This window comes from Gastrolobium bilobum, unplaced genomic scaffold, assembly GCF_033153095.1.
Source record: "Gastrolobium bilobum isolate Gb01-03AN ecotype WA unplaced genomic scaffold, APGP_CSIRO_Gbil_v1 utg57853, whole genome shotgun sequence".
Taxonomy (NCBI): Eukaryota; Viridiplantae; Streptophyta; class Magnoliopsida; order Fabales; family Fabaceae; genus Gastrolobium; species Gastrolobium bilobum.
The window spans coordinates 96442-115933 of NW_026897351.1; the positions used below are offsets into that span (position 1 = coordinate 96442).

The 19492-nt window shown below is 38.0% G+C and overlaps 4 protein-coding genes across 4 annotated transcripts; 2 read left to right on the plus strand and 2 right to left on the minus strand.

Annotated features, from left to right (window-relative positions):
* Positions 1–813: 813 nt before the first annotated feature.
* On the plus strand, positions 814–1621 carry LOC133306155 (protein MAIN-LIKE 2-like). The gene is made up of 3 exons (XM_061506427.1): positions 814–1062; positions 1158–1504; positions 1609–1621. The coding sequence occupies exons 1-3, from the start codon at positions 814–816 to the stop codon at positions 1619–1621; spliced, it is 609 nt and encodes a 202-aa protein (XP_061362411.1).
* A 19-nt stretch (positions 1622–1640) lies between these two features.
* On the minus strand, positions 1641–2661 carry LOC133306156 (uncharacterized). Its single transcript, XM_061506428.1, has 2 exons — positions 2469–2661; positions 1641–2380 (listed from the first exon to the last, which is right to left on the minus strand). Exons 1-2 carry the CDS (start codon positions 2659–2661, stop codon positions 1641–1643), a joined length of 933 nt encoding a protein of 310 aa, XP_061362412.1.
* Positions 2662–2685: 24 nt separating this feature from the next.
* Positions 2686–4273, minus strand: LOC133306157 (uncharacterized). Its single transcript, XM_061506430.1, has 3 exons — positions 3745–4273; positions 3250–3660; positions 2686–3143 (listed from the first exon to the last, which is right to left on the minus strand). The coding sequence occupies exons 1-3, from the start codon at positions 4271–4273 to the stop codon at positions 2686–2688; spliced, it is 1398 nt and encodes a 465-aa protein (XP_061362414.1).
* A 2796-nt stretch (positions 4274–7069) lies between these two features.
* LOC133306166 (NAC domain-containing protein 6) lies at positions 7070–9338 on the plus strand. The gene is made up of 3 exons (XM_061506443.1): positions 7070–7409; positions 7574–7842; positions 8596–9338. The coding sequence occupies exons 1-3, from the start codon at positions 7223–7225 to the stop codon at positions 9055–9057; spliced, it is 918 nt and encodes a 305-aa protein (XP_061362427.1). The 5' UTR covers positions 7070–7222; the 3' UTR covers positions 9058–9338.
* Positions 9339–19492: the final 10154 nt, after the last annotated feature.

Sequence of the window (19492 nt, forward strand, 5' to 3'; positions counted from 1 at the left end):
TAGTAGGCATCAAGCTAGGTTATTCGTAAGATTGGCCATTAATCAATGTAATTTTGGCTTTTGGTAAACAGTGATTAATGTCATAATTATGTTGTAATTTTAATTAGTGACCTGATTAATAGTAATCATATTGAAATTTACAATGCTTTATAAAAACCATGTTAGAAAACTAAGTTGTTAATATTGAAAATTATAAACATTAATTTGAAATAGTAATTTAGATTGAATATATTTATAATAATTACAATTATTAATTATTGAAATCGTAATAATTGTTTTAATAATTATATAATTGCAGATCTCATGTTAATGAATAAAACCTAAGAAAAAACATATTAAGTTGATTTAATAACTATTAAAAAAGTAAATAAATAGCCATTACCATTTAGTGAATTAGTTAAATATTATTCATGCTATTAAATCCCTTATACAAAATAATTTATTAAGATTACAATGTTGCAAAAAATGCTTTAGGGTAATTTAATTAATGTAATTGGCATGATTTAATAGTAATTCATGTTTGTATTAGTATTAATAAAATTTGTCTTAGCAATGGCATAGTGACCTGTGTGTAAAAATAAGATAGTATCAATGAAAATTTGTAAAACGTAAATTTAATGACTGTATATTTGCCAAGGTTAATTAAATCGACATGAAACTTTATAGTAAAGTAATAAATACTCTTGTAATTATTTAGTATATGCTGTTGTTATTACAATTGCAGTCATATTTTATTAAATAGTAATTGCAATAGTACCTTAATTATGTAGTCCCTATAATAATTGATAAATTTTACAAATTGTTGTTAGTTAAATGGCTAGTGATGGACCTCGCATTGACCCCGGTCCGAAAGAGTGGGGTGTACTAGATGAAGATGTGCAGCAATGTCATAGATCGCAGGTGGTGTGGAACGAAGGACATTTAAAGTCTCTGAGAGTGAGACGAGCTTCAGAGGGTAGGGGAAACAGAGATGTACACAACCCAGATGACATCCCCCAGGACCTGCAGCAGCATTTGGTGCGTGCAGGTTTTTGGCATGCGGCTCGCATGAGAAGATTACCGGTATGTTTCATTTATGAATTTTATTTTATTTATTACATGTTACCAATAATAACGACCTTTATGCATATTTTTACGATTACGTTTCTCACATGCAGATTGACCATAGGCTGATTACTGCACTGGTGGAGAGGTGGAGGCCGGAGTCTCACACTTTCCACATGCCTGTGGGAGAGATGACACTCACTTTACAGGATGTTGAGGCCATTTTGGGTTTACGCACTGAGGGTCGGGTAGTTTCCGGCTTTCCCCATGCCAACTGGGAGGACGTAATTCTGCAGTATATGGGAAGATCTCCACTTGAAGACGATTTGGATGGTGGAAACCTTAAGATGAGTTGGTTGACTCATCATTGGGGTCATTGGGCCACGCATTCAGGTACTCACGAGGGACAGATTAGGTACACTCGTGCCTATCTGATGCGTCTGTTTGGAGGTTTCTTGCTGTGTGACAAGTCAAGTTCAGTTGTCGGGTGTAGATACATTCAACTATTAGATGGGGACTTTGAGGAAACCAATACATATAGCTGGGGATCTGCGGTACTTGCAGTACTGTTCCGTGAGCTATGTCAGGCAACATCTTCAGGGCCAGTGATATTGGGGGATGTACGTTGTTGTTACAGATATGGGAATACGTGTGGATTTAGGACGGCCCTGTCCACGCATCATTGAGACATCAGGCACAAGCTTTGGACCGGGATGTGGGGGAATTCCATCTTCACTACCAATCGGCAAAAATGGAGAAGAGTAGACATGCATAATGGAGGTTACTGAGAATACCGGATCCACGTATTGCTCAACATCAAGGGCTACCTTCTTACATGATGCAATAACATGGCTACACGAGATTTTGAATGCTTGAAACTTACCACATTGGCATTTCCGATCAGTGAGGTTAACCGAAAAAGTAGACCCTTGGTCATCGACTTCAAATGAGGTGCGCGCCACATTATACTCCCGAACACGCATTGATGTTGCCCTCTCATTGTTCTTTGTCATCGCTTCTGAAATAACATTTGAGAAATGCTTTCCAATCTCGACATCTTTCTGTGCTTTAAACCCTCTTTTAAAAAAGTAACGAGCAAGTCGACTATATGTGCATTTTACCAAAGAAGTTATTGGCATGTTCCTCGCTCCCTTAAAAACCCTGTTGACTGATTCAGACAAGTTAGTTGTCATGTGACCATATCTTCGTCCACCCTCGTCGTAACTCCGAGTCCATTTCTCTTTTTGAACAGCCTCAATCCACGCAGCGACTTCTGGACTAATGCTGCAGAACTCGGCATACGCGGCATCAAAGTAGTCTTTATTTGCAACATATCCTGCGAAAAAAAACACATATTTATATAATAAAGGACCCAATCGACAAAGGATTTACACAGTTTCATGTAACTAGTTTGCATATATAACCTAGCTTCTTTAGAAAACCCTTCATGTATTGATCCTTGAATCGTGTATTAAAATTGCTCCCCACATGACGAAGGCAAAACACATGGTATGCATTAGGAGGTTGCCATCCAATGTCTGGATTGGCCACTGCTGATAAAATGCTTTTATGTCGATCAGAAATAAGGCTTATTCCAGTCTTACTGGTTACATGCATTCGGATGGATGCCAAAAAATATTCCTATGCATCTTTAGTTTCACTTTCAACGACCGCAAATGCGATTGGCAATACCTCATTGTTGCCATCTTGCGCTGTGGCGATCAATAATGTCCCTTTGTATTTACCGTACAAATGCGTACCATCGACCTGTATGACTGGTTTACACCATTTAAACGCCTCCCGACATTGACCGAAAGTCCAGAAAACACGTTGAAAAACCCTAGACCCAGTAATAACTTGTCCATTCATGACACACGATCCATGTTGAATATGGTAAACAGACCCCGGAGAAAAATTCAACATGTGCGCGAACCATCTTGGCAAGAACGCGTATGACTCGTCCCAATCACCGTAAATCTTAGCAATTGCTTTCTGCTTTCCCTTCCACGCCTTCCTATAAGAAACATTATATCCAAAAAGGGCAGTAACTCGTTCTTGTATCAAGATAACGGCCACCGACGGCGAAGCCTTCACCATGTCTGCATACAGATATAGATATGATTTGTAATTAGTAATAATATCCACCTTCACATGATAAACACATAAATTGTCGCAGTACGAAAACTTCAACAATGTATATAGTACCTAGAATGGCCTCAGATATAAATTGTGAATCAAGTTGTTTGTTATCTTGCGAAAGGGTTGTGCTGACACAAGAATGTTTTCCACCCCATTTAGTGACTACCCAGCTGTTGCTATTCTTCGGTTTAATTGCCCTTACTCGCCAATTGCAACCTTCTTCATGCTTACGACATTTCATAGACAACTTCGTGGTAGTACTCTCAACCACTACAGCTTCTTGATGCTCATTCATGCAGTAATGTTTTATAGCGGCTTGCACATCGCTCTTCAACCGGAACTCTTGTTTCACATACATTTCGTCTCCTCTTGTCCACTGACCACGACCTAAGCCTTCAACATCCAGTATGTCTTCGTTCGGATAATCCAAATTAACAGCCTCATAGTGTGGGATGTCATCCCAAAATGGTGTCACATCTACAAAAAAATAAAAAAATACGATATGGCAAATATTAAAGCGATTAAAAAAAATTTAATCATTCAACACGTTCAATGGCTAACCTGATGTTGGTGGAATAACCGCATTATTGGACGCAGGGATAACTGTCTCCTGTGTTATGGGATTATCATGATGTTCATCATCTCCTCCATCACTATCATTCTGATCATGGTCATTTGCCAATAGAGTGTCTTCATCTTCCTCCTCCTCTTCATTGTCAGGTTCAACATCTACCATATAGTCGCTTTCATCTCCATGCGCAATAGTTGATTGTGTGGGTTGGGGTACCGATGATGACAGCATTTGTGTCTGACTGTTAAGGTCTAACCCACGTGTCGGTGTTGACATTTCGTCTGATGTCTCAATATCCACGTATAACTCAACAAATTGAGAAGTAGTAGAGTTTTGGACAAATGTTCCAAGAAAAATATCAATGTCCTCATCATCAGTTAGATCAAAACCTACATATTTGCGATTTCCACTTGGGACTCTACCCGTTATTGAAGAAATTACCTGATTTTGTTGCAACTTCAACTTCTGACGAATCTTCTGAAGTAGATCTTCAATGGACAAGCCTCGCACAATATACATTGCTCTTTTTTCCCCTTCGAATCTCAACCCGCCTACACCGTTAATTTTAGAACCATTATAATATACAAAAGACCGATATTGTTCCATTGTAATAATACAGGGGTATATGCAAATAACACAAAAAGATCAAATGCAAGTGGAGATTAAAAAAAGTAAATAAACAACATTTGAATCCGCATTACAGCAAGTGACACAAAATCTTTTGGAAATTACACACACAGCAAGTGACAAAAAACCTTTTGGAAATTAATTACACACAACAAGTGATACAAACAAATTACTACAAGTAAAGAAACCGTCCGTCAAAATCATATACAAAAATAGCAAACATAAACCAAATTCCAAAGTTTCAATACTAGCAAACACCGGAAGACCCTATATATAACCAGACAAGTATCAACCGTAAGTGTCAGTGGCGAGATTGACTACCGGACGCTACCCCACAATTATTTTGTTGAGCACGGGACGTTACCCCACGAGTGTGGCGAGGGGTGGCTGGAACGCGTCACAAGAACTGCGGATGTGTCACACACGTAGCTTAGTCTCGCCAACTGACATGGCGGGACTGGTACATGTCACAGCAGGTGGCGGGATACGTGGAAAACACGTGACATGGACTGACGCGATTGGTTGCGCTTCCTACGTGGCTTCTGATCTCGTCTTTCTCACTGGCGGGACTTATCTCGTCAGTCAAACCTACGTGTTTGACTGCTCTACTATGGCCATTCTTTTGAAAAGTGTTTTACGATGGAGATACATTTCAAAAATAACTTTAGTACGGATTTTTTTTCAAGAGATACAAGATAAAGTTGGTAATCATCAGAGCGCATTTATTGTGGACCGGGACCTTATGGTCATTTTCCAAAAATAGAAAGAAAAAATGACTGAGAAGAAATTTAAATAGAAGAAAGAGATATAAATAGAAGAAAAATTTCCTTTTGTAATAAAGGACCATCAAATTTTATTATACTCCTGGAGCACAATAAAAAAATCTGTAATCATCGTAATTCATGTGGGTCCAGATATTTAGAAAAAACTTAGCACAAAATAAAAAAGTTAAAATAAAATAAAGAGGAATGTGTTTATCCTTTAATAGGAAACATAATAAAATTCCTGCCCGAGAATAGTTTGATGGGCCCATTATAAAAATAAAATAAAAAATCTTACGCAACTATTCATGGATCTACATAAATATTTTTGTGTTTTTTTAAAGGAAAAACGCATTTCCCAAAAATAATTTGTCTCGTTTATTATACATATTGATATAACATAATCCGACATAAGTAATTTAGAAAAAATTAGCACGAATTAATATTATATTTATGGATTGACACATAACGAATTTTTTCATGTTATTTTTTATTAACACAAATATAATATGAATTTAAATGCCGGTCAACTTAAACACATAATTTTTTTTTTTTTTGGGGTAAACTTAAACACAAAATTCTGTGTTGTGTTCATGTTTCATGAACTGATCATATAGTAAATTATCACCCCTAGTAATTACATAGAATTTTCATTTGTTGATTATAATATTTGACATTTCAAAATTAATGTCAATGATAAGTCTAGAGAACCATTGTAATTGGCAGTTGCAGCCTGGTAATCAGCACTGAATCTATGTTTCCATTATAATTAGCAATTGCAGTCTGGTAACTGGTGATTACCACTGAATCTAATGTTTCCTATTTTGCAGGCAAAAATATGTGATGGTTTCCGGCTCATTTTGTATGGCAGAAGAAAGGAGAATCATTAATAGTCTTCCCTCAAAATTTGGAACGCAGACCTGGACTTCGTTTCAACCCATACTATGGGTTATATCATGCAAATTGGAATAGTACCAAACAAAAATTTGACATTATTTTCAAAACAGAAGCTCCCTGTTTTTATATTTTCAACCATTTTGTTAATCTTTTGTCAAGTTTGTGATTTGAAGGAAGTCAATTTAATATTCCTATTTGATTTGGATTCAATCAACAATAAAATTAAGGCAAATATATAGAAATGTGGAACTTTCAAGAGGTTGGGGCTGAGTATTTTAATCATCATTTGGCTGTGTTATCTGTCCATTTAAAAATTGTTCCCGTGGACCGTGATGCTATTTTAATTGGGGTGGAATAACAATGCTGTAGAAATATGTATATTTTCCAAAGCTCATGTTAAAAAGAATACAATTTTATCACTTAAAATAGTTCAATTGGTAAAAAATGAATAAAAATGCGTGAACTTAAATATATTTTGACACTTCAGGGCATTTCCTATTACAGCACTATAATAGTGATGAGTCCTCTTAAAACTAAAAGAGAAGGATATTGTACCAAAAAAAAAGAAGAAAAAAAGAGAAGGGTAATTTTTTTCAAGAAAAAGTAATTTTTGTACGGTGCAATTTTTACAGGGCCGCGCGATAATTATTAAACAAAAAGAATGGGCATGAATCAGAAGAGGAATTTCCGGGTAAAAGTCCAAAATTGAAAGAAAAAGGAGGCGAAGGCATAACATGTTCACGTCTCTTTCTCGTCCCTACATCAGTTAGTCTATGCATACTTTTGTCAAGACGCGTGGGTCCCTTACTCTCGTGGTCCTACCACACAAGTATCAATACTATACATTTACAAGTCCTTTTTCTTTCAAGATTTTTTACAAAGACTTTTGTGCCCCTCTCTACATCCATGACCAAGTCATAACAACACAAGTTCACTTATTAATAAAATAAAATAATATCACAAGTTAACTAATTGCGAAACCAACCATTGCTTATAAATACCTCTCATTGCCTTTTCATTCAACAAACAACCCTTTCCTAGTGTCTCCTCCATAAGTAGCAAATAACTTTGCGTTTCTCAGTAGAAAAAAAGAAAAAAAAAAGCCTCAAAAGTGGGTGAAGTGTAGCAGAACTAGTTCAGCTAGCTAAACAGTACGTAATCATAAGCAAACAAATACATATTGATGAATATAGTATCCATGGAAGACATCAACATGAATGGGGAAATTGCACTTCCAGGTTTTCGATTTCACCCAACTGAAGAAGAACTCCTCGATTTCTACCTTAAAAACATGGTTGTTGGCAAGAAACTACGTTACGACGTCATTGGTTTCCTCAACATCTATCATCATGATCCTTGGGACTTGCCTGGTAATCAATTAATTATTAGTTAAACAAAAAATGACTCTGTTTCTATCTACTCTTCTCTCTCAGTCTATCTTTTGTGTTACTTGGTATGTCATATGTTATGTTATGTTATGTTCATAGACATTTTTTCATCAATATTATATACTTATGTGTATTCCATGATATAGGTCTGGCAAAAGTAGGGGAAAGAGAATGGTACTTCTTCGTGCCAAGGGACAAAAAACATGGCAGTGGAGGAAGGCCTAACCGCACCACTGAAAAAGGGTTCTGGAAAGCCACCGGTTCAGACCGGAAAATTGTGACCTTATCTGATCCCAAGCGCATCATTGGGTTAAGGAAGACCCTTGTTTTCTATGAGGGAAGAGCTCCTCGGGGATCCAAGACCGATTGGGTCATGAATGAGTACCGTTTACCTGACAATTGCCGATTACCAAAGGTATATACATATATATTTTTATTATTTGAACATCAAAAACCATAAGCATCAATCTTTTAGTTATTTTGAGCTGCTATGATATGACCAATTTAACCATAACTAAATATATATCAACTATGAATATGAGCCGAGTTTTAGATTCTGCCCATTAATTAATGGGTAATACTTCTCTCATTTAACACGAGAGAAGTTTTTTTTCCTACACTAACAAGAAATGTGGAGCTCACAAGTTAAAGAAAAATAAAAAAGAAAAGAAATTGCAAGCACGTCTTTTTACATCTCACTAACATGAGATAATTATCTCCTACAGTTGGAGAAAACTATTTCCATTAATTAATTTCTCATTCAAATTATTATGTGGTTAATTATTTTGTACATTTTAGTTTCTCTCTAGTTACAGGGGATATTTTAGGAGCATTAATAGGACCAGCTAGGAATTTTCCTCGGTAGAAGTGTATCATTAATTAAATTTCATATCTCTCATTTCCATGAAGATAGAGGGAGAGTGATGGTTACTTTCTTTAAGGCTAGGCTATGAATATTATGTTGTGGGGTACCTTTTGGTCTTTTATGAATCTCTTGTTTCATTCACGAGTTCAAGACTTGATAATTTAATATGTCGTTAAATTTCGGGTATACATTAAATTACAAATTAATGGTAGTACTACACTAGTAGTTAATAAATTAATGGTAGTAGTACTAGTAGATAATAAATCAAACATTAATAATTCCGGTACATGTATGTGTATACAGGACATTGTGTTGTGCAAGATATACCGAAAGGCAACTTCGTTGAAAGTGCTGGAACAAAGGGCAGCAATGGAGGAAGAGATGAAGCAATTGGTTTGTTCACCTGCATCCCCTCCTTCCTCAACGGACACCATGTCCTTTAGCAGCCCACATGAAGAACAAAACGTGCACCTGCCCTTGTTGCAACAACATGTCATTCTTAAGAAAGAATCTGAAGCTGAAACTGAAGAGAGGGTATATATGTCCATGTCAGTGCCAAAGCAAGAAAAAACAAGGAACCAATTTTCTATGAAGGAGAACAAAACAACATGTGGTACATCCTTGCAATTGCCCTTGGGGAAGGACAAGCTGCCAGAGCTACAGCTGCCAATGGTCACGGACTGGACCCAAGATACATTTTGGGCTCAGTTGAACAGTCCATGGCTTCAAAACTTGACTCCTTCCAACATCTTAAACTTTTACTGACTCAACCATATCAATTGCACGTGAATTATTACCTATTTATTTGGGAATGTATGTGCAGTTACTCAATTAATAATGTAATTTAATATTACCTCAATTAAATTAAGCAAGTATTCGTACATACAAGTTCTGCTCAAGTTCAACTTATTAGCCAGAACTTTTTGTTAACCCTACTCCGCCCCTTGATGATGTATCAGTATCAACATCAATTAATATTCATAGAGTAGGTTTCATCAGTTCATTTAATTGGCCAGCTTCATTATCCACTGTTTGGGGATTTTGTTTAAAAAAGTTTATTGATCTAGTTCCAGCTAAAAGATATTTAGTAATGCAATTTATGGATCACAGTTCCTTTTATGTTTTTTTTTTTTTTTAGTAAATACCCTTTTAATTCTCAATAAAAAACACGGAACCAACTTAATCCCTTAGAAGAAAAAAAGTATCTATATTAGTCCTCTTTGAAGGGGGCAAATCAGAGTAGTGGTAAAGTTATTCTCTCATGACTGAAAGGTCATGGATTCAAATCCAGGAAACAACCTTCTTTGCAATTAAGTAAGGGTAAGACTGGATAGGCTGCGTACAAGGATTACCTTCATCTCACACTCGCTAGTGTTGGGAAAACTCGGTTCCCTCAAGCTCGGCTAAGCAGCCTTTGTGCGGAAGTCAATCAACAAGATCCTGATCTCGGATCTCGGCAATACCTCGGCCTGAACTTCACCAGGTCAGGCAGCGCAGCGGAACAATCAAAAATGAAAAAATCAAAATAGGAGAGAGAGAGAAGAAGAACACAACCAGTTTTAACGTGGGAAAACCTTCTTGAATGAAGAAGTAAAAATCCACGGGACCTAGTCCAGATCAGAAATCCACTATGAAAATAATGGTTACAAATAATCAAATACACCAATGTGGTGGTTAACTCAACCTCTCCAACAATGGTGATAATCAAACTACCCTAGAGATGTTTCACTCAAACTCTCTCTAGAGATCTCTCAAATGCAGAGCATAAAGCTTTACTCAAACAATCAAACAATTTTTTCTCTCAAATTTGTTCTCTCAAATCTGACCTCTCAAATCTAACCTAGCCTCCACCCACAACAATGAGTATACATAGAGGAGGTGGAAATTAGGGTTAGGGTTAGGAAACCCCTCAAATGGGCTTGGGCTTAGCATTGAAGGAGGAAACCCAACAAATCTCCCCCTCCGACTTCAATGCGTCGGCCTCAGCATCAATCCGGCTCCTTCACAGCAGTCTTCAAATTTTCTTGCTGGAACCGGCTTCGTTATCATGTCGGACCAATTTTGGTCAGTGTGCACCTTGACGAGTTCGAGCTCTCCACCTTCCACCACATCCCGGATCCAGTGATACCTCACATCAATATGCTTAGTGCGGGAGTGATAGGTTGAATTCTTCGCAAGATGGATTGCGCTTTGATTGTCACAACCCAGCTCGTACTTGTCTTGATCATGGCCGAGTTCCATGAGGAACTTCTTCATCCACAGCATCTCTTTGCTTGCCTCAGTAGCGGCAATGTACTCAGCCTCAGTTGTAGATAGTGCAACACATTTCTGAAGTCTTGATTGCCAAGAGACAGCTCCTCTGGCAAATCTCATCAAATATCCTGTAGTCGACTTCCTCGAGTCGGCGTCTCCCCCTAAATCAGAATCCGAGTAGCCTTGCAACTCGGCTTTGCCTTCTCCAAATCGGAGACATAAGTCGGTCGTACCTCGGAGGTACTTGAAGATCCACTCCACTGCTTCCCAGTGCTCTTTGCCGGGGTTTGACAAATACCGGCTTACCATTCCTACAGCATACGCCAAGTCGGGTCTAGTGCAAACCATTGCATACATCAAGCTTCCGACGGCGGATTGGTAAGGGACCTTCATCATCTCATCTTTGTCTTCATCAGATCTCGGACATTGCTTTTGGTTCAGCTTTATGTGTCCGGCTAGGGGGGTGCTTACTGTTTTGGCTTTGTCCATGCTGAATCTCTTCAATATCTTCTCAATGTACTTCTCTTGACTTAGCCACAGTAGCTTCTTCTGTCTATCTCGGATGATCTTGATTCCGAGAATCTGCTTTGCAGGGCCGAGGTCCTTCATTGCGAAGGACGAGCTCAACGCCTTTTTCAGGGCGACTATCCTCGATTTGTCTTTCCCTACAATAAGCATGTCGTCAACATATAACAACAAAATCAGAAAATCTCCGGCCTCATACCTCTTCATAAATACGCAGTGTTCGGCTTCAGTCTTCTCAAACTTATGATCAGTCATGAATGATTCAAATTTCTTGTACCACTGTCGAGGTGCTTGCTTCAAGCCATAGAGGCTCTTCTTCAACCGACATACCAAGTCTTCTTGGTCTGGAGCTTGGAATCCTTCAGGTTGCTCCATATATATTTCTTCTTCTAAGTCACCGTGAAGAAATGCCGTCTTCACGTCCATTTGTTCTACCTCGAGGTCCATTGAAGCCGCCATGGCTAACACGGTTCGGACCGAGGTCATTTTCACCACAGGAGAAAAAATCTCCTCAAAATCAACTCCTTTCTTCTGATTGCAGCCTTTCACTACAATTCGGGCTTTATATCTCGGCTTTTGCCCGTTCTCTTCATTCTTAATCTTGTAAACCCATTTATTTTTCAAAACTCTTCTTCCTTTTGGCAACTCGGTCAGCTCATAAGTCTGATTCTCGTGCAGAGACTTCATCTCGTTCTGCATTGCCTTTTTCCATTCTTCTTTCTCTGAGCTCGTCACAGCCTCATCATAACTCTGAGGTTCACCGTCTTCAGCAACAACGGTGTATTCATCAGATGGGTACCTTGTAGAGGGTCTTCTTTCTCGAGTTGGATATCTCGGCTGTTCTTCAGATTGAGAACCCGGTTCATCATTTTCGTCCCGGATCTCATCTTCAACTCGGACCTCAGTGTCTTGGTCATCTTCAGCTTGTTGCTGGTCATTAATTTCTTGATTTCCCCCCCCTGCTTCAGCTCGGACAGGAGGGATGGGTTCTTCATGTCTGACAGTAACCCAGACTTTGGGCTTCGAGATGTCATGAATGTTCTCATGCTCATGAAAGATCACATCTCGGCTTCTCACGATCTTCTTATTGATTGGATCCCAAAGTCGGAACCCGAACTCACATCTCGGCGAACCAAGATAAATGCATTATTTAGTCTTTGCATCAAGTTTGGCCCTTTCATCTTTAGGGATATGCACGAAAGCTCGGCATCCAAACACTTTCAGTTGATTGTAGGCCGCTTTCCGACCTTTCCAGACTTCTTCTGGAATTTCTCCTTCAAGTGGCCGTGATGGTGAGAGGTTGATCAAGTCAACAGCAGTTTTGACGGCTTCTCCCCAGAATGATTTCGGCAATCCAGCATTGGATAACATGCTTCGGACCTTTTCTTCAATAGTTATGTTCATCCGCTCAGCCAGTCCATTCAGCTGAGGTGTCTTGGGGGGCGTCTTCTCTAGTCGAATCCCGGCCGCTCTGCAGTATGCATCAAATGGGCCGCAATACTCACCACCATTGTCAGATCGGACCACCTTCAATTTCTTGCCAGTCTCCCTTTCAACCATAACATGAAATTCTTTAAAGGATTGGAGTACTTGGTCTTTAGACTTCAACAAATATACCCACACTTTGCGGGAATGGTCATCAATAAACAAAACAAAGTACTGAGCTCCTCCAAGAGATTTCTCTGACATGGAACAGACATCAGTATGGACGAGGTCAAGAATATACCTGCGTCGTCTAGGTTGATCCGGTCTCACAAAAGAAACCCGGTGCAGCTTTCCAGCTAGGCAATGCGTGCAACTCTCCAACGCTTGGCCTTTCAACCCGGTCAGTAATCCTTTCTTGTTCAGGATCTGTAGCCCTTTCTCGCTCATGTGGCCGAGGCGCTTGTGCCATAGCTCCAAGCTAGGTTCATCTCGAACAGAATTGGCTTCTCAGCCATTGATCTTTCCTTGCATTACGTACAAGGAGCCTTCCTTCTTACCTCGGGCCACGACCAAGTTTCCCTTGGCCAGCTTCCATCTCACACTACCGAAGTAGTTCACTAACCCGGCATCATCAAGTTTGCCTACCGAGATTAGGTTCAAACGCATGTCAGGAACATGCCTCACATCCTTCAACACAAGTCGGCATCCGACATCCGTGGTCAGAGTTACATCACCGACACCAACAATCTTGCTGGTCACTTGATTTCCCATCTTCACGACTCCAAAATCACCACCTCGATAAGAGGAGAAAAAACCTTTGTGTGGAGTAACGTGGAAGGAGGCACCAGAGTCAACAATCCAGGTGCAGTCATCATATGCAACATTCAAATAGTTATCCTCACCTAGGAGGAATATATCGGCATCAGGATTTGCAGCCACCGCAGTGGTGCTCTTGTCTTCCCTCTTCTTGGGAATAATCTGATCCGGCTTCACAGAGCCGTTCTTCTCATCATTTTGCAGGGTCCAGCAGTCTGGCTTCTTATGACCTGCCTTTCCACAGTAAAAGCACTTCAACTCATATTTCGGCTTTGACCGACCTCTTGACTTGTCTCGTCTGTCACGACCTCTACCGCGGCTCTTACTTCTACCACGGGAGTCAGATTTTCCTTTGTTCTCAGCAACATTGGCCTCAGACGTACTCAAAGTACCTCGTTCTTTTCTCCTGGATTCTTCGCCCAGGAGGCTGTCTGTCACGACATCCATCTTCAATTTTCCATCCGGAGTCGAGTTATTCAGGGTCACCACCAGGGTATCCCAGCTTTCTGGCAGCGAGCTCAACAGCAGCAATGCCTGCAATTCTTCATCAATTTTCATATCAGCCTTTGACAGCCGATTCACAATACCTTTGTATGTGTTCAGGTGTTCAATCATGCTCATACCGTCCTTGTATTCAAGCTTAACAAGTCGGCGAACCAGGTGTGCTTTGTTCCTGGGAGTCTTCTTCTGAATCATGGACTCTAATTTCGTCCATAACTCATACGCGTTCGTGAATTCGGACACGTGCTCAAAGAGGCTTTTATCAATATATTTCCTGATCGTGGCTACCGCCTTCCGACTCAGGATCTCCCACTCCTTATCTGTCTTGCCTGCCGGTCTCTCATCAAGGATAATGGGCTCATGCAAATCTTTGCAGTAGAGATGATCTTCCATCATCGGTCTCCAATATGTGAAATTATCTGCGGTCAACTTGAACATATCTCCATCATGAGTTATGCCACTGGTCTCCATCTCGTCTCCCTCAGAACCCGTCGAACTCGGGCTCTGATACCACTGTTGGGAAAACTCGGTTCCCTCAAGCTCGGCTAAGCAGCCTTTGTGCGGAAGTCAATCAACAAGATCCTGATCTCGGATCTCGGCAATACCTCGGCCTGAACTTCACCAGGTCAGGCAGCGCAGCGGAACAATCAAAAATGAAAAAATCAAAATAGGAGAGAGAGAGAAGAAGAACACAACCAGTTTTAACGTAGGAAAACCTTCTTGAATGAAGAAGTAAAAACCCCCGGGACCTAGTCCAGATCAAAAATCCACTATGAAAATAATGGTTACAAATAATCAAATACACCAATGTGGTGGTTAACTCAACCTCTCCAACAATGGTGATAATCAAACTACCCTAGAGATGTTTCACTCAAACTCTCTCTAGAGATCTCTCAAATGCAAAGCATAAAGCTTTACTCAAACAATCAAACAATTTTTTCTCTCAAATCTGACCTCTCAAATCTAACCTAGCCTCCACCCACAACAATGAGTATATATAGAGGAGGTGGAAATTAGGGTTAGGGTTAGGAAACCCTTCAAATGGGCTTGGGCTTAGCATTGAAGGAGGAAGCCCAACAGCTAGTCGGGTTTAACTGAAAGTGATTTTTTATATTAATGTGGATCCTATTTGAATTTCTGTGGGACCACAATTTTAAAGAATTAAAATTTTAAAAGAATCACAAATTAACTTTATTTTCTAAATGATTAAAATGGATTCCGTATTTTTTGTCTAGGTGATCCCAATTCCCAAAGGTCATTTTGGAGCGGTGCAATTCTGAAATGGAAATGATTCACGTAGGATTCCCATACAATGAAATGATGAATTACAATAACTATATCGTTTACATCTATGCAACAGAATCCATTGCTCTGAAACATGATGTATTTTTCTTTCTTTCCTTTTTTCATTTTTCAGTTTGCATATGAAAGTTATTTTTGGTGGCTCGTATTTGGTATTACAGGACGTACTGTATTGATGATTCAGATTATTGGATCAATATTTTGCGGTGCTTCATTCATAATTCATATGATTTTGCTTTTCCTTTGTGTAACTGCTTGATCTGGAGCAATAAGTTTTATAAAAAAAAAAAATTTACAATGGATTCTGATTAAATAATTTTTTACTTACATCGTTTGATTCAAGATTAAAATCTCAATGCCTTAATCGAAAAAAAAAAAATTCTCAATGCCCAATTAATGGTACTGTCGATAATTTCCGTAAGTACTTTTTTTCTTTTCCAAAACCAAAACTAAACATGGCTTAGAGTACATGGTTCATCATAATTTGAAAACCAAACAGGGTGTAAAGTGCATTTGCAGTATTTTAGAGCTTTGAGTTTTGGCTAATTAAACTTAAGATCAGGGTAATAGGAAAAAGCCAAAACACAAGCTAGGAAAATAAGACAAAGTTGGCTAGTATCTACACTCTGGATTAATCATATAACCAGTTCAAAGAATTTAAATTTGTGACATATCACGGAAAGTCAATATGACTCAAAAAATAATCAGGATTAAGTTAACTTAAAAAAAAAAAGAAGCTTAATCACCTAGTTTGTACTTTATATGCGTGTCTGTGTGTGTGTGTGTCTTTTTTTTTTTTTTTTGGTTTTGTGATAATCCCGATTCCGGATAAAGTTCAGGGTCATTTGTTTCTTGTTCCTGCTAAGCCTACAATTTTCGGGGTAGTTAAACTCATTTATTGGGCCTGGAATCACGTCATTCTATTCTTTGGACCGATCCATCTAAGGTTACAAATGAGTTAAAATTTATTTTCTTAAAGATAGAAAAGACACGTTCATTACAATGTTATAAAAGATTACCAACCTAAACGAGGGTTTACATTTATTTATTTATTTTTATTTTTTTTGATTACATTTATTTTTAGTAATGAGATATTGATTATTATCTTTATATAAGATATTTAAATGTAGAAAGATAATTTTATGGTACATCTGTTTATAATATTATCCATTTTTTGCTAATTTTTTAATTAATATTAATAATGCAAGTTTTTGTTATACGAACAGTAATACGTGATTGGATGAAAATAAAAAATTATATCATATTCCAAGAGTTTCAAAATTCAAACATAGAATAGAACTGCTAGATCATGTAAATTTATATTGAAAAACTAATATTGCAAAAAGAATTCATAATAAAGTATTATCAGTAATGCTGTTTTGCACGAATTGATTTCTACAAAAAGTATCATGAATTTTTAATGACCAACAGGCAAGAAATAATATATATATATATATATATATATATATATATATATATATATATCTATATAGAGAGAGAGAGAGAGAGAGAGGTTTTACATCTTTTAATCTTTGACTGAATTATTTACATAAGTATTAATAACATGTAATTTGTAAGTAGTAACTTTTATGGTGCACCACTAGAAAAAGGATAAAAACAATCATTTGTTTTTTGATCTTATGTAACAGCTATAATTTGTTTTAATCTTTTGTAACAGTAACTGAGCGTCTATATAATAAGGACGCATTTCCTTCAATATATATTATCAGAGCTGCTGTTATTGAAAGCTGCTATTATTGAAAGAAATGTGCCCTTATTATATAGACGCTAGGTACATTACTGTTACAAAAGATTAAAAACAAATTGTAACTGTTACATAAGATCAAAAACCAAATGATTGTTTTGGTGTATCTTTAAAAAATTATGCTAATTAATATATATATATATATATATATATATATATATATATATATGAAATAAAATATCTAATGTTATTTTAAAAAAAGAGTAAACACTTTTTTTGGTCCCTGGCAATATCTACGAAATTCTTTTTAGTCCCTGACAATAAAAAAGGACCAAATTGGTCCCTAAAATTATGAAAAAATGGCCGTTAGTCCTTATGTCAACTCCTCCGTCAATAACGTGGCCCTTCTTACATACTGTTAGGGATCAATTTGGTCCTTTTTTATTGCCAGGGACTAAAAAGGATTTTGTAGATATTGCCAGGGACCAAAAATGATGTTTACTCTTAAAAATTTTTGTCTAATATTCAACAAAACGATATCGTTTTGATTGAAAAATAAAAAAAATAAAAAAAATAAAAATTATTATAATCCTAAAATAAATTAAAATTATAAACACACCAATTTTTTAAAGTTATATTAGAATATATATATATATAAGTTATATTAGAATATATATATATATATATATATATATATATATATATATACCTAAGGTGGATTGACGTAATGATTTTCTTTACACAAATCTGATTGATGTAAAAATGACAAACTATTATTGGTTACTGGGTGTAGTCACAAAGTATTCGCATATTTAATCATCAACTTTTTGTTCAGATACTCCAAGCTAATATTATAAAAAAAAAAAATCCTCCCAAGCAAAGATAAAATAAAAAATAAAGTTTGGATTGAAGAGATTCTTATAATTTTATCTAAAATTTGTTAATGAATAAACACAAAAAGAATAAACAAGGGGGTTATGGCAACAAAAGTATTATGACTCCTACAACCCGAAATTCCCAACTTGGCTGCATGACAACCATTATATTTCCGAGTAATGTTTCTGAAAAGAAATAATTCTTTTCTATTTCTGTGTCTTGGAACAGTTTCTGAGAAAAAAATATGTTTGGTAACATGTTCTATTTTTATTCTGAGAATGAGAATTGTGTTTGATAACACAACAAATAATATAATAAAAAAAATTCTATTAAATATAAAAAAAATTCGGATCATCACTTTCCTTTCCATATAGTGTGGTTGTGGTGGCGGCGGCGGCGACACGGTAGTGGTGGTGACAGTGACGTGGTGAAGATAGAGGTGGTGGTTGTGATGACAGTGGTTGCGACGATGGCAGTGGTAATGGTGGGGATGGTGGGGGTGGAGGTGACGGTCGTGGCTGCGACAATGGTGGTGGCTATGGTGGTTGGTGGCGGTAATAATGGTAGCAGTGGCATGGTGGTGGTGGTGGTGCCAGTGGCTGCGGCGGTGGTGGTAGATGACAGTGGCGGTGGTGGCGATGACGTGGTGATGGTAGTGGTGGCGTTGGTGTAATGGTGGCGGTGGTGGTGACGATGGTGGTGGTGGTTGGTGGCGCCAGCGACGACGACGACGATGGTGGTGACGGTAGTGGTTGCGGCAATGGTAGTGATGGCGTGGTGGTGGTGGTAGTGATGACGATAGGGGTGGTGGCAGTGGCGTGTGATGACGATGGTGGCGGTGACAACAGTGGTTGCAATGATGGTGGTAGTGGTGATGGTGGTGGTGATAGTGGTGGCGGCGGTGGTAGTCGTGGTGGTGGTGACGGTGGCATGGTGGTAGTGATGGGTGGAGGTGGTGGTAATAGTGGTGGTGACATTGTGGTGGTGATGACGACACTAGTGGTACGGTTGCAGCGGCGATGATGGTGGCGACAGTCGTGTCGGGATGATGGTGGTGGTGGTGATGATGTAGAGGTGGAGAGTGATTAAGAGAGATAAGTGTTTCTCATTTTGTGTCCGAGAACAAAAAAAACAGAAATTTTTTGATTCTTTTTTCTGTTCCCCAACACAACAATTAAACAGGTTCATCCCGAGAACAAAAAAATAAACCGATTTTATCAAACGAGTTTCCTATCCATTTCTGTTCCCGAGAACAAAAATTAAAAAAAAATTAATTCTGAGAAGATTGTCATACACACCCTAGTGACTCCACCTATCGAACCTAAACCAATCTGAAAAAATTGTTAAGTTAATTTTTACTTAACTTCAGGACTTACCCATGCACCATAAATAAGAGTACACGGACTGTGGTCCTCGTGAGTTATTATTTCGTTTAAAATTTCAATATAATTTAACATTTTCTGAATAATAATTATTTATGCACCGCTCCTCTTTATTTTTTGCTAAAATGAGTAATAATAATTCATTAAATAACAGAAGACAACAGAGAAGTTAGGTCCACCAAGAAAATTGAACTGACCTCTCCTCTCAAGTCTCGCTCTCCTCCAGACTCCAGAGCTGAGAGTAATGAGAATTGACAGTATTTTATTTTCTATGTATGTGTAGACTGTAGACACTAGACAGCACAGTCTGCTCTCTTTCCCTAGCCACCCACAACCACAACTCATTGTAACAGTTGGCAAATTTTGCACGGAAACAGTAGACGTCATTCATTCTTATTTCTCTTTTTTTTATTGA